Below are 13910 nucleotides of genomic sequence, written 5' to 3' on the forward strand. Positions count from 1 at the left end.
GCAGGCAACTGTTGACCCATTTGAGTAGGAAACTCTGCAGCTGCAAACATTAGTGATTCACCCCCATGAAGTACTGGCAACAGACTTGTGTTTCAGGTTACTTTCCAATGCACCAGATATTTAAGGCAAGGTTGGAAATATCTGATCCCTTTATGTCAATAACTATGGAGAAGAAGTGGCCCAGTAATGAAATAATGAATTTTCACAGTATTAGTCTTCCACCATGAGACTCATTCTTTCTTTCCTTGGCACCTGCCAGGCTCAGGTCTGAAAGTGTTACAGACAAAATCTGAGATTAAAAGCTAGACTGAAATATGGACTTATTTTCCTGCTTAACACCTTGGTGGTTTATCTTGGGCTAACCTTGGTGGTGCCATGTCACACTCAGGGACTTGGACCCAGGTTAGGTCTGCTGTCCTGAAGGGACCAGGGCACCTGGGACTGGGGCAGGAGGTGGAGGGGGGCAGGGTAGTGCCATTCTCTGCAGGGGACAGTCTGCAGAAAGACAGCAAGAAGTTGGTGAGCACATGGGTGGAGGCACCTGCTGCCTTATTCAGAATGGGGTAGGGGTGTGTGTGTGGGGGGTCTTTATTTTATTAAAATTCACCGGCTAAACCTTTTCATCCAGAAAACAAATGAGAGTTCACTGCTTCCCTTAAAATGTCTCAGAGAAGAGAACTGAATGTGGATTTGCTGGATCTATGGAACACATGAAAAGGGGAAGCCTCAGTAGGAGAGGCATTTCCAACTACATTTAAAAAGAAAATTATCCCATTGCAATTCTACATTGTGAGGAGACTGGGGACTTAATTCAAGATGAAAATAGGTGCTGGGGCAGCATAAGGGATATGTATCTTATATACTTGGCCTGTTCTTACTCCTCCATGGGTTTCCACTAATGGCCACTACTGAAAGAAGACATATGACCAGGCTAGAGGGACCCTTGCTCTTACCCACTGTGGCTGCTTGTAGTTAGCTGTGATCTCAATTACTCTCCAGGAACACCTAATGGATCACCCCACTGAAGGAAATAGTCTGACTCACACCTAATTTCCACATTCTTGACCTGTCCTATTTGGCATGATGGAAGAGCTTCTGGGCAGGAGCAGAGAACAAAGCCTGCAGTGTCCCAGGAGGTTCAGTCTAGGTACCTCTAGAGTTCACTGGCAACTGGACTTTGGTTTTGAGGATCACAGCTTCAAAGCTAAGCCTTTAAAATCTTTCCTGGCCACAATCTTGCATCCTTCTTGTATGTGTGACAGTGTTATTTTTATTTTATATTGGAGGGAAGACAGAGAGGCAGTGGATGACCCCTTCTCTTGTACCAAAGGTCTCTTTCTTCCCTAAAATTGATAATAAGAGTGAAAAAAAATAGAAGGAAAATGTATAATTTTCCAGCGCTTATTTTAAGATGAAGTATAAAGGACAACACTTGTAGCCACTGGAAAAGGCTGCGAGTTCAGTGGGTTTTTGTCTGAAAACTTCCGCTCAGAATGTGCCATATGTTCATCTTTTCCTCGCACTGCTTTACTGAGCTGGTGAAAAATAGCAAAGGGATGAGATGTCCCTAAATGGAGATGTGAGCTGTTACTTCGGGAAGATCAGCAGCATGTTATGGAAGCAGTCCTCTGAAAATGGAAATCTTATTTTTTCCCCTTATATTGACTGAGGGGGCTCTTTTAGGTTTACTGCCTAGGCAAGGGAGCACTCTGACAGCTGCCACTCACCCTGGTGCCTGGCTGTCCCTGTGACACCGGGGGCAATAACGAGATCAGCCTGAGCTACTCACCAGCTCTCTGCTCTGACACAGGGGGTCTGCATTTCCCCCACCCTCGCAAAGGAGCAAACTCTGAGGACTCAAAGTAGCACGAGGAGTCAGGGCAGCTTCAGAGCTGGTTTTAGCCCATGTTTAGTTTATCTTGAGAGTTCCATCTATTCAAGCTTGGACTAAGAGGGTGTTTCTTCTTAACTGCTGGTTTTGCCAAACAATCCTGGGACCTGAGAGTTGCACAGGAGTGGCACACAGCCAAATTCCGGCAGGCCAGTTTCTGCTACAGGCTACACCTGTGCAAACAAGATGTTTTGAGAGTTCTCCCCAAGCACCAGCTGTGCAAGCTGATTATTTTCAGCCAGCACCCTACTCCCACCCGGGTGACCTCATCAGTCCTGACAAAAATTGCAAAATAGCAACTGTGGCCACTATTTAAGTTTCTTGCTCTTTATAATGTATGAGGGGAAGTCAAGAGGGAGCTCTTTTCAAATCACATCATCAGTCTGTTTGGCTGGCAGCTAGACAAGTCCTTCATTTTATTTGTAAACTGTGAAAACTTCACACAGACTCACTGATATAATAAACCTGGAAGCCTGCAGGGCCTCTTTAACAGGGTTCTCTGAGCTATAAGCAGTGTAGGTTATACAGTATCTGCAAACTGCACAAAAGCCAAAAGTCAACAGAATTACTCTTTAAACCAAAGTGGCACAGTGGCAGAAACTGAAAAGGTATGTAAGGTGATGTTGTGTTTTAGAGTATTTACTCACCCTACAAAAAAAATGTTGAGGGTGCATAGGTATGCTTTGGTTTGCAGACTTTCACATGTAATACAGACGAGAATATACTGCTAACATATCCAATGTAGCAATATCTTTCTCACTATTACTATCATTATATTATTATACTGAGCATAAGAGACCATTACAAAGATGGACTTGGAAAACATTATTTATTTTAAACCCCTTCAGCCAGCCCTGAAACTTGTTTTGACTCTGAACAACAGCAACTCCCCCACACATTAGCAGCTCCTTAGACCCCTTTCTGTTGGCTAGAAAGGACCCTAAGAGACTAAAATGCCTTGGTAAATCTCACCTAACAGATATGTTAGCTAATGCTGTCAACTACTGACAAATGTTCCAGCTGCTCACATCTGGAGAAGAGATATTTTATGCTCCCAAACATGCCACAGTGCCTCCATAGACCCTACAGGGTATCCAAGGCATTTTCATGCAGTTCATTTGTAGGATGCAGGATGTAGGACTTAGCAGATGGCCCTCTGAAGCTACGGATGGAGTCTGAGCTGGATTTCTTAGAGCATTTAAAATGGCACTGCACACATATGCTTGTTCCCTTTCCACTTCTGGCAAGAGAAAAAAGTTTTCTAGTTGGTCCAAACAACTACTTCTTCAGTGAGGTTTCAGTAAGATTAACGACATCTTCTTTAGGGTCCCTTCCAACCCTAACTATTCTATGATTCTATGATTTATTAAACTCATCAATGCTTTTGAAACATTTAAATGTATTGGTTTAGCAGAGACAAAAAAGCATAATTCACCATAATTTCCCCTACAGTCAGCTAGGACATGAAGAAAGGCTGTCAGAGACTTTAACATCAAGGAAGTATTTTCCAGTGCCTTGGGTAGAGCAAAGGTCTGTGGAAAAGTCCTTACCCTGGGAGACAAGGACCACATTCTGCATCATTCTCCTGATCACCAGGTGTCATGACTGTGGCTCGAAAAAAACCCTCACAGTCTTTGTGCCGTCTGCATATCTGGTAACCTCCTCTGGAAAACTTCTCTGAAGGGCAGGGGATGCAGCCATAGTCCTCGTCTTTGGTGCCATATCCACATGTCTGCAACAACACAAAGCCACTGAAAAGCAGTCTTGTGCTGCACACCAACTTCTAGCAAAAGAGAATGTTCAGAGCCTGGTTCATTGGCTTTGCAGCACAAAGGGAGAGAAGTCTGCTGTTTGGCCCATTAATGTCTGTCCTAAAAAGGCCATGCAGGGCTATAAGGATGCAGCATGCTGTGTGCTGGAGAGGGAGAACTGGAGCATCATACTCCTTGTAAGTGGCCCCCCATAGCTACTTCTATCATAGTCCAGCAAATCGTGGAAGTGACTTTCAGCTGCTACTTAGATAGAAAGCGAACTGAAAATGGAAGAGTAGAGGAGACTACTACAGGAGAAACACAGCTGCAGCAGGGCTATCAGCAGCTTTCATGCTAGGAGAGCCCAGAGGGAACATCACAAAAGGCAATGTTTGGATGGGATTTTGTAACCTCTGAACTCACATGTCTCAGCTGAACATTATGTTTAGATTAAATAAAACTAAACCCAACTGGTTATTATTCAAACGTCCTTGTTCAGGACTACCAACTGTGTGAAATGTTTGCACTAGGATGTTTATCCCATTAAAACCAAACAGGATTTCAATAATTTAGTTTTTTTAATAAGCAACAATTATCTGTTGTAAATCAAATGGTTACTTAGGAACCATAATTTAAAATGTCGCAGAAACATCCAAGTTCCTCTAGTGCCAAAATATCTCAGTGGGAGTGCAAAACTAAATTGTTGGTGTGGGGGGCCAGCAAGCACGCCAGACTAACCGATTTATCACACTATGCCAGAACAGCAGCATCAGATTTTAAACAACTGTTGAGAAGAGAACAGACTGGCAGAGTACTCTGTGTGGAACTTTTACCTTTCAACTTTTACAGTATCACTTTTAACAGGCTGCTCCTGAGATGTGGATTAGTGGCATGCATGCATGATGCCTTTCTCCCACTTCACACTTGCACGTGTGAGCGCTCCTGCTTAAGCACCCCTGTCCTTCCCCATTTTCTTTCCTATCCATATATTACCACCAGGTAGCAAAGCATTTGTTTTTCACATTTGGTGCCTGATATGTCCCCCACCAGCAGAGGAAGCTGAAATTACCATGTAAGGTTCTTCACCCGGCTCGCACTTGGGGCAGTCATGGCACATGCCAGTGGTCTGGTTGTAGTATTCATTCTCGCCGCAGTTGGAGTATTCAGCACTGGCAGAGTACACCAAGGAGACCTGTCACCAGAGAGCATCCCAGAGCACTGTCACTTCCACGGCTTTCCTTATCCATGCTTCACCCCCTCCCCTTGCCCAGCTGCTCAGCAGACAGCAGGGCCAGCATTGCAGTGTGAAACACCCCTAAAGCTCAGAAGCAGAAGTGGTAATACTACGTGGAATGGAAGAAGATGCATTTTTCAGCAACCTGGTCCTTCTAAGAGCTTCTCAGAGCGCTGATGTTCATGCTTGTTGGCACAGCCACTCATTAAAATACTGAAAGCTGTGGTTCCTGACCTATTAACTCTCATGCTCTCTTGCACAAGGAAATGTCTGAGTTTGTACCCTCATGCTTCCCAGCTCTAATGAGCCTTCATAAAAGTGACTGCAATGGACAACTATATCAACCCAAGATAATGCACTGCCTTGGGCCTCAGCCATGATAAGGCTGTGCTTCATGTGACACACAGGCTAATCAGTGCTTCCATCGCCTTCTGTCTCTGCTCCATCCTGAGTCCTCCTCTTTCCCCCTCCTCTCTAGCAGCCACAGTTCAAGCAGCATATGCCCAAGTGTTTTATTAAATGAAAACTGATCGCTGCATCAGGCTTCAGTCCCTAGGTCGTCTGTGGTTCTGCCATGACGATTCACAGATGGTTGTGAAGAACGCAAGCAGCACCCTGTTATATTTGCACACCAGAGAGACATGTACATAAATAAATACCTACCACCAGGAAAGGGAACACGTGAGTCCATTTACGTTCACTCAGGTGAGCCATGCTCTCTTGATGTTTTACCTGAAAAGATAGAATTGGTGATTGTTTACGAACACAAGTAAATATTTGTGTGTGTTGCCAAAATAAGAACAGAAGGGCTCATAAGCAGAACAAAGGTTACATGGGAGTGATGCCCAGAGATCTAAACAGAGGGGGAGATGTGCACGTGCGCACACACACACATGCTACACATCCTTACTGCACATCTCTTTCCTCTCTTTGAGAAGACCAATGGCATGAGGGATTTGCCATATTGACAAAAATCTGTGAAAGATGAAGAGCCAAGTCTGAGTTCTGACAGTTCTTGGCTTGCTGAGAAATCCTCCCAGAGGAACTGAGAACTACATCTTGATAACTAAATGAAAGAGGGTTGGGGATCAGTAGCCTGCCTTATGTCCACACCACTTAGTGCTTGACCACACTAGATCAGGTTTGCCTAGGAAAGATCTGGATGGAGGAGCCAAAGCAGAGCCAGGGAGTGAAACGATGGCAAGCAGTGTAGGCAATCAGCACACCAGGGCTGCACTTTCCTTGATGGCTCCTGTGGATCCACTGAGAAAGCCCAGAAGTGCCTTCTGTGGGAAGCATCAGCTGCTTTTTGTTCTTGATAAGCAAACTGCAGATTTAATAAGTTAAACACAATGAAGGAGTCAAACTATATTTGAATTGCCATTAAAATGGTTGGGGAAAAGAAAGGCTGCAATCAATGTTACAAACACACATTTTAACTTATTTAGTTTCTTAAAATGAGTAATTTTGAATAAGAGCTAATATTACATATTCATGTACTGGATATCTTTATAAGGTGAAAAAAGAGACTGGAAAAGGAGGCACAGATTTTTTTGTTAGCCTGATACAACATATTTAATGATACTGTTACAGCACATAATATGCCCTAGGGATTTTAGAGCTTCAAATTGCAAATGTTTGAGATACACTTTGGTCCTAGCAGATGTAAACCACTCTTTCAATTTTCCAGGTCTCAGACACTGGGAGACTTTTAGTCTCCCACGAGAGTACAATTACTGCTTTGTGCCACATTTGAGTATACAACCTACATGAGAGCAGTGCTTCAGTATTTGTGATAGCTGCTAACATTTACATTTTTAAACACTAAGTAGATTAAGCAAAGATTATATCGCTCCAGCATCAAGCCATGAACTTGCTTTATACGCTCCTTCCAGCAATTGGGCTAGCTGAGACAGGTAACTGGGTGGGTGGGTGGACAACATGAATTATGAGTATATTCATTTCTGCAGGAAATTGCACTTTGAAACCTAGAAACAAAAGAGAATCAGAGATAAATTGTCCTAAATCTGGAGGTAAGAGATGGAAAATAGTCATGCAATTGTACAAAGTGTCAAACATGTAAGTTGGATGAAGGCTTTGTCTATGGTAGTGCAGTTGCTTGGAAAGGTTCCAAGGATATAGTCTTAATGCATATGTCTGTTAAACTGTATCCTAATTATAAAAGAGTTTGTTAGACCATAGATATTAATATTATTAAGGCTGTGTCCCCACTGATACTGAAAAATTATCATATTTATTATAAATCTGGTCTGAGGCTGCTCAGAACCAAAAATTTCAACACTAAATCTTGAATCTGTAACTTTACAGTAAGAATATGTTTTACAGCAAAACCACACTCCAGTTGTTTTCAAGCCCCCCAGATGTTTGCTGTTTGAGGTACTTGAGTGCAATCATAGCCAGATTTGAAAAATGGAACTGAAGAAGTGTAGCCCACTAACGTATAATACAGTATTCTCCATTTGGCATTTATTTACACAAAATGTTGAAAATGTCAAGTTATACATAGATAAATAAAATATTTTTCTGCCTCTTAATATAAATATGCATGTGGGATATGTTTTGCATGTAAACATTTTTTTTTCTTTGCATTCCATCATTATATGCAGCAATATGTCAAGCATATGGGAAATACTTTTTTAACTGGAAAAAGCCATTTCAAAGTGCTAAACATGGCCAAACTGGAACTACAGGGGAGACTTTTTCTCCAAATTGGAATACAAAAAAAAGTTAAATTTAAGTATTCATTCTCCTATTCAAGTACACTGGCATAAATTGGCTGTGCTATTTTCTGCTGGTTTCTTTTTGGTTTTGTTTATTTGTTTGTTCTAGTTTGTTTGTTTGGGGGGGATTGTGGTTTTGTTTTGTTTTTTCCTCCTTTGGAGTTAAAGCTCAAAAAACTTACTTTCATTTTATAACACAGGAGGTGGGGGAAGGTAGATGGGTAGTTACTCAGCTTGGTGATACCTGAAGGTATCTGCCAAGAAATGCGAGGCTGCTCGTGGGCTTGTTTTCAGTTTTCAGGCATGTTAAGTTATATCTGCACCATGCTATTTGTCACTCATTAATCCTATCCACACAACAATGGATCTTCTAGTGCCAAGATCCCCTTTTTGTCTAGCTGACATCTATGAAGACATGGACAACCAGACAGCTTCTGACAAAAAGCAGGAAGAAGAGTGACCAGTTATTATAGCCCCTAACCATTAAAAGAAATTAGTTCTTAATTAATTATTCCACTTTGACTGAAGCAAATGACCGTGGGATGGCTCTCCTGCGGGATGGCATGAAGCAGGGAGCGGGAAGGAGCTGGACATGTATTTTTTGCTGGGACTATGCTATCACTTCTAAGGAATTTGGGATCTCTGGCAGCTTGTCTGCTGAGCCCTCCACAGATCCTGATTTGTGTTTTCGTTTGGGACGTGTGGGTGTCTCCTGAGAGGAGGTGTAAAACACAGACCTGTATCTTTGTGGATCAGGTGTGCAACACACAGCAAGCCTCGTCATGACTAGCAGGGGTTGCTAATTACAGCTATATTTGTCTTTTGGGCATATTCGTTAATAGCTGGCAAGAATATACACATAAGCTGACAGGAAAGGGAAGACTATTCTCCCAGTGGCAACCACAGAAAGAAATGCTAGAGACTCCTTGTCTCAGCTACTCTCCCACAGAATGCAAGGTGGAAATTTGGGGAACAGGAAAAGAGATGACTGGGAACCTATTGCTCAAATATTTCTCCTCTCAGACAAAAACGCTTTGCATACAGTCCCTGTGGTTTCTCACCAAGAACTGGTAGATACAAATAAATAAATAAATAAATAAATCAATCAATCAACAGGAAGAAAATGCTTAGTTCATGCTGTCTAAAAGAGGAAAAGCAACATTCATTGCAGTTAACCTTTAAATCTCACAATTTACTTAATTTATAAGGTAGCACTGCCATGATATTTAGACGATCCATGAGTATAGTCGGAGTAAATATGTGAAATGTGCAAACAATGAGGTTACTACAGCTAGTGGTCTAAGCTAAACCTCACAGCTTTTGATGGATGACCTTAGACATTTTTTTAATTCCCTAGCTTCAGTAAGTAATACAGTGCAAAAATAATTTGCTGTCATAGACTTTTTTGTTCTTTAAAATACAGTTGAAAAGAGAAGGAAAACAAACACATGGATTGAAGTATAGAAGTATGTTTCTTAATGTTGTTAAGAGAGGTGAGGGCTTTTTGGTGTCTCTATATTTCTTTAGTTTCATCACTGACATAGATATACTTCAAGGACATAAAACTTAATCTCGTGAGAGGGAAAGGCACAAACACCATCTTAAACAACTTTGCCAATTCTGATATTTCTATATGCACCTCTTTTCTGGGGTTTCCTAAGCAGTTTGGTTATCAGGCCTGTGGCTATGAATGTAATACCTAAGTAGCTGGGAAATCTGAACTGATCATAAATCCAAGATCTCTATAAAAACAGCAGAATGTGAGACAAATGCTTTCACACAAATAAAGGTAGGCATGTTGTATGTACTTCACAAGGACCAGCAGCAAATCCAGCACTTGTCCTGAGTTTCTAGGTTTTATGGGAGGAACCTCCCAAACCACCTTTTCCAAAGATTACCACAGTTTTTTGCATGAGCTCAGTAGATAATCTCTGTATGCTCCCGATGCTGCTAAATCCTTCTTAATTGAGATAAGCATATAATCCTCACTGCAGGGCCTCACAGGCTTCAGAGTTCAGCAGCAGAGCTCAGTCTAGCTCCAGACTTGTGAAAAAAGAGACAGTTTGAGTTTTACTTTCAGGAGGCAAAAAGGTTCTCTGAGCCCATCACTGAATGACAATGATGGCACTGCAAGCTTGGGGACAGAATAAACTTAGAGAACTATAAGTAAGTAAAACCACAGAAATTATGGAAAAAACCTATTTCATAATCCTGATTATAGTTTGTATTGTTGTGAAAAAGTACTGCATGGAGCATTATTACACTTGTAGGACAACACCAACTACACTGTTTCCCACTGTTTCTTTATCACTTTGACCTTGCAAATACCTTAAGAATTACCTTACAGAGATGTCAAAAGTGCTAAAATGATACAACTCCATTTTTCCATTTCACCTGAAACATCAAAACAAAGTGAGAACAGCTCAAGCTACACATAATACTTTCATTGCCCCTGTGATCTGGCAACTCTCTCAGAGAAATAACTGATTGGGCACAGAAACAAGACTTTTTCCAGTGGGAACTGCATTAACAAGAGGAGACATTAAAGATTTTTTAATTTATTAATGGGGGCAAGATGTGCTGAGGACCTGGGGACAGTCAAGCTTCTTACAGACCCATTTATTTGGAAACTACGTCTGGAAGTCTGTATTTGAACCTGCTTTCTCACCTTACATAAAGACACGTGTTGGCTCTCATGTAGGTGGGCCATCAGCTTTCCGAAAAGGTCTTCAGGGAAAAAAAAAAAAGACTACCATGCAGGAACAAATCAAAAGCAGCAAAGAAGGGAAGGCTGTTTTCAATACACTTTGCATGGCTGGCATACATTTCTATGGAAAGGGGGCACTAACAAGGCACAGGGCCCAAATAATTCCTTCTGGTTTGCTTGCTTACATTTATGTATTCAGAGGGCTCAGGCTTTTCTTTTAAGAAACATTGGCAATGGTGGGGGTGGTAGCAGCATGCTGGAGATATGTTAGGGCTGTGCCCCATTCTCCCTCCAGCAGAGCTCTTTCTCCATTGCCCAGGTGAGCTTGCCCTGCTGCCAGCTCACAGCTGCCAGAGGGCATCTGAGTTTTCCACGGAAACAGTGGGAAGATGGATCTTACATTGCCATGAAAAATTGCAAATGAACACGTTAGATTCCTCAGCCTAATAATTCTAGGAAAAGAATTAATGAGCAGCAATACAATCGTCCGCTGTATACCAGATTGTCCCAGTACCTATCAGCTCAGTGCTTTCTCCATCACCACTTCCTAACAAGTTTCCCCATCTACCCCTGCCTGAGGGAGAGGAAATTTGTGTTTGGCATTTTGCTTCCAGAGGCAAGGAAAAATTTCTGATATGAAAACAACTCAATTTAGATTCAGAAGCTCTCCTGAGACAGGTATTGCTTTCCATTCAGAGCAGAAAATTAAAAGCTTATTAGGAAAATACAAACCAACAAAGCAATGATGGTGCTTCTCTAACATGTTTTCCTTTTTACCATGCTTTATGCATTTTAGATGACAGATAACATAGCAAGAACAGCCTGAGTCTTGTCTTCCATTATTAAAACCAATATGGATTTGAACTCACACTTTGCTTCTGTTTCTCAGGGTCTATTCCCGGGAGCTGCTGAGTACCTTCAAAGCTCATGATATTTGGGAAGCAGAGGAATTTTAGTATGGTGCAGAGACTGTCATCCTTTAAAAACATAATGGTTGATGGAGTAATTTAGAAATACTATACAGGAAGGAACTGAGGTGAAATCCTGCAGTGACCATTGAAAGAATTTATTGAAATTGTAAATAGAATAGAAATCCCATGGTGACCATTCAACAAATAATGTCTGCTCTTAGCTCTGCAGCACATTTGCATTTCTTAGCTAAAAGCCAGAATATTGTCAGAGGTCAACACACAGTGCTGTTTTTTCCATGGTTTACATGAAAACATCTGAATTACTGCATCTTACAGGCACAGTGAATAGCAGCTGGGTTGCAGTGGGAGGGAACTGTAGCACAGCATGCTGGTACCTCTGAAGGTACCCCTGAGCAGGTCCCTGCATAGGGCAGGATGTCATCAGGAGGATCCCGCCCACAAACTCTTTTTACTTTTACAAGTGCAAAACAACATTGCAGCAGTTTCACTGTTTGGCAAATGTAATGGAGCCAGTATTAGGTAGTGGCCATGTATACTTTGGTACTTGATGTTAGAGTCCCAGAAAAGACTCTTGTTTGTCAACAGGCCTCTGTCTTACAGACAAAGGGATACGTACGCTGCCAACAAACATTAGTTTTTTTATTATTCTACTTTTTACATAACTGTGTTTGAAGGGAATTTATTATTTTCGTAAACTAAAGGCTGGCTGCATTTAAATTCAAAACTACATCCCAAGCTGCCCCGGACACCATTGTTGGGAAGGAGCAGGGAGAGGGAGCAGAGGGAGGGGAAGGTCTCTGCTGGGAACAGGGACCACACAGCAAGCAGGCACCATGCCGGGGGTGCCCAAGGGGAGAGGTGGCTGTGGGGCACGGCACAGGGAGCCTGCAGCACCAGATGAGGCTTGTGGGCCCCTGTGCCCCAAACAGGATGTTGAGGGGTGGTCCACCGAGCAGACCCCGATGTGCCCCATCCACCTACCCATCTCATGGGCATGGGCACCTCTGGGGCGCCAGCGAGGGGATGGGATGAAGTGGACAAAAAATATAGCTCCCAGTGCCAATGCCAGGCAGAGGAACATGCCTGAGCAACCAAATCTCCCATATCTGTGGGTAGTTGCAAGCTATGACCTGCTAAGGCTGCTGTACACGCCAACCACCACACACACAGCTGAGAGAAGGAAGACCCACCACCTTGGCTGAGAACAACTGAAGTTACAACCCATCATATGGCCATGCCTATAGGAATTGCATGTTTAGAGGCACGTGTACACAAACACATCTATTTATACCCACATGCCCTCAGAGAGGCTGTCTGTCCCTCCCATCTCTGTTCAGCCTGGATGACCAATCTCAGATAATGTCCTAGTAAAGTGGAATGTCTATACTTAACATGCTGTGTAGGGCTGCAATTACAAAGCACGTTGCCTCTGCTCCTAGGGAAGGAGGAAGAAATGGCTTTCTCTGTTGGAATACTTTCTCTTTCGACTCAATAATAATAATAAAATCTTTTCATAATTTCTCTGAGGCCCTCATTTCTTTTTTAATGAAGGTGTTTACATTCCTAATTAAGGAGCACATTAAGCCTAGTGGTACCTTATCTGATAAACTCATTAGTAGGCTATGTCAAGCTGAGCCTTTCAAGGTAGCAAGATAGTTTTAAAAACTGGTTATCCTCTGGGCTGGAAATATGCAAGCCAAGAGCTCACAATTAACTTGGGTTAATTACAAAATACCAGAAATGTAATAATGTATTTAAAAATACAACACAGGTGTTAATGACTTTTTTTTCTGTTTCCTCCCCCATCCTCCTTTTTTCCCCTCTGTAGGAGCTCTCCTTTTTTCCCCTCTGTAGGAGCTTATGGCCTGCCACTTTGCTCCCAGGTAACACCCTCCCATGCTCCACTTTTTTGTCTCATGTGGAGGAATTTATTAGCATAGCAAGATTGATTCAAGTGTTCTTATTTTTGCCTTGCAGTTAGCATGGATTTTACTGCTTCTTTCTGGGCCTGAAGGAATTAGGCTTGAGATGTTTATTTTTTTCTAGGTCTACCAGCTGGTTTAATAAAAGACATCACTTGACTCTCCGTGCCCGTTCTCACACCACGACCCTCATGTACAACACGAAAACTTTGAGACACCACCACCAGCAAAGCCATGCAAGGTATAAGCTTGTGTGAGTAACCATTTGACCTCCTTTCTACAAAGTTACAGCCTTGTGACTGCACCCTGGACATTTCAGCAAGGCTTTTGCCTTCCAAAATGTCATGATCAGCCAGTTCTGATTGCAACTTGCAGCCCAACACACTTAAATAAGATTGGGTTTGAGAGACCAGGCAGGAGCCTTCAATAATTGCTCTTTTGATGTGACCTGTTGGACCTATCTCATGTTACTTATGCATATGAGTGTAAAGGTTTTATTGAAGCCCAAGCAGCCCATGGTACCTGCTTTATTTAGGAATTAAAACTTCCTATCATGGAGAGAGTACCAGGAGCCTGGTACTACCTATCAGGTCATGCTGCACATCTAATCTGTTCAGCATCTCTGTTTCTTCTATAATTTTACAGAAGGGGAATAAGCTTTACAGGAGAGGGAATAGGTTACTAGCACCCATCCTGAGAGAAGGGGTGAGTGGTGTCCAGGGGCTGCTCACT

At 42.4% G+C, this 13910-nt stretch overlaps 1 protein-coding gene across 1 annotated transcript in view; it reads right to left on the reverse strand.

The window, feature by feature from the left end:
- The window catches only part of EDAR (ectodysplasin A receptor), a 70792-nt gene that overhangs the window by 20109 nt on the left and 36773 nt on the right, over positions 1 to 13910 (reverse strand). The window contains exons 2-4 of the mRNA XM_027743511.2: positions 5540 to 5608; positions 4712 to 4834; positions 3442 to 3623 (exon numbers count right to left, since the gene is read on the reverse strand). Of these exons, the coding sequence (XP_027599312.1) occupies positions 3442 to 3623; positions 4712 to 4834; positions 5540 to 5590 (356 nt within the window). The 5' untranslated portion in view covers positions 5591 to 5608. The remainder of the gene's footprint in view (positions 1 to 3441; positions 3624 to 4711; positions 4835 to 5539; positions 5609 to 13910) is intronic.

Source organism: Pipra filicauda, unplaced genomic scaffold (genome assembly GCF_003945595.2).
Source record: "Pipra filicauda isolate LSUMZ 115617 unplaced genomic scaffold, ASM394559v2 scaffold115_size4368891_pilon, whole genome shotgun sequence".
Taxonomy (NCBI): Eukaryota; Metazoa; Chordata; class Aves; order Passeriformes; family Pipridae; genus Pipra; species Pipra filicauda.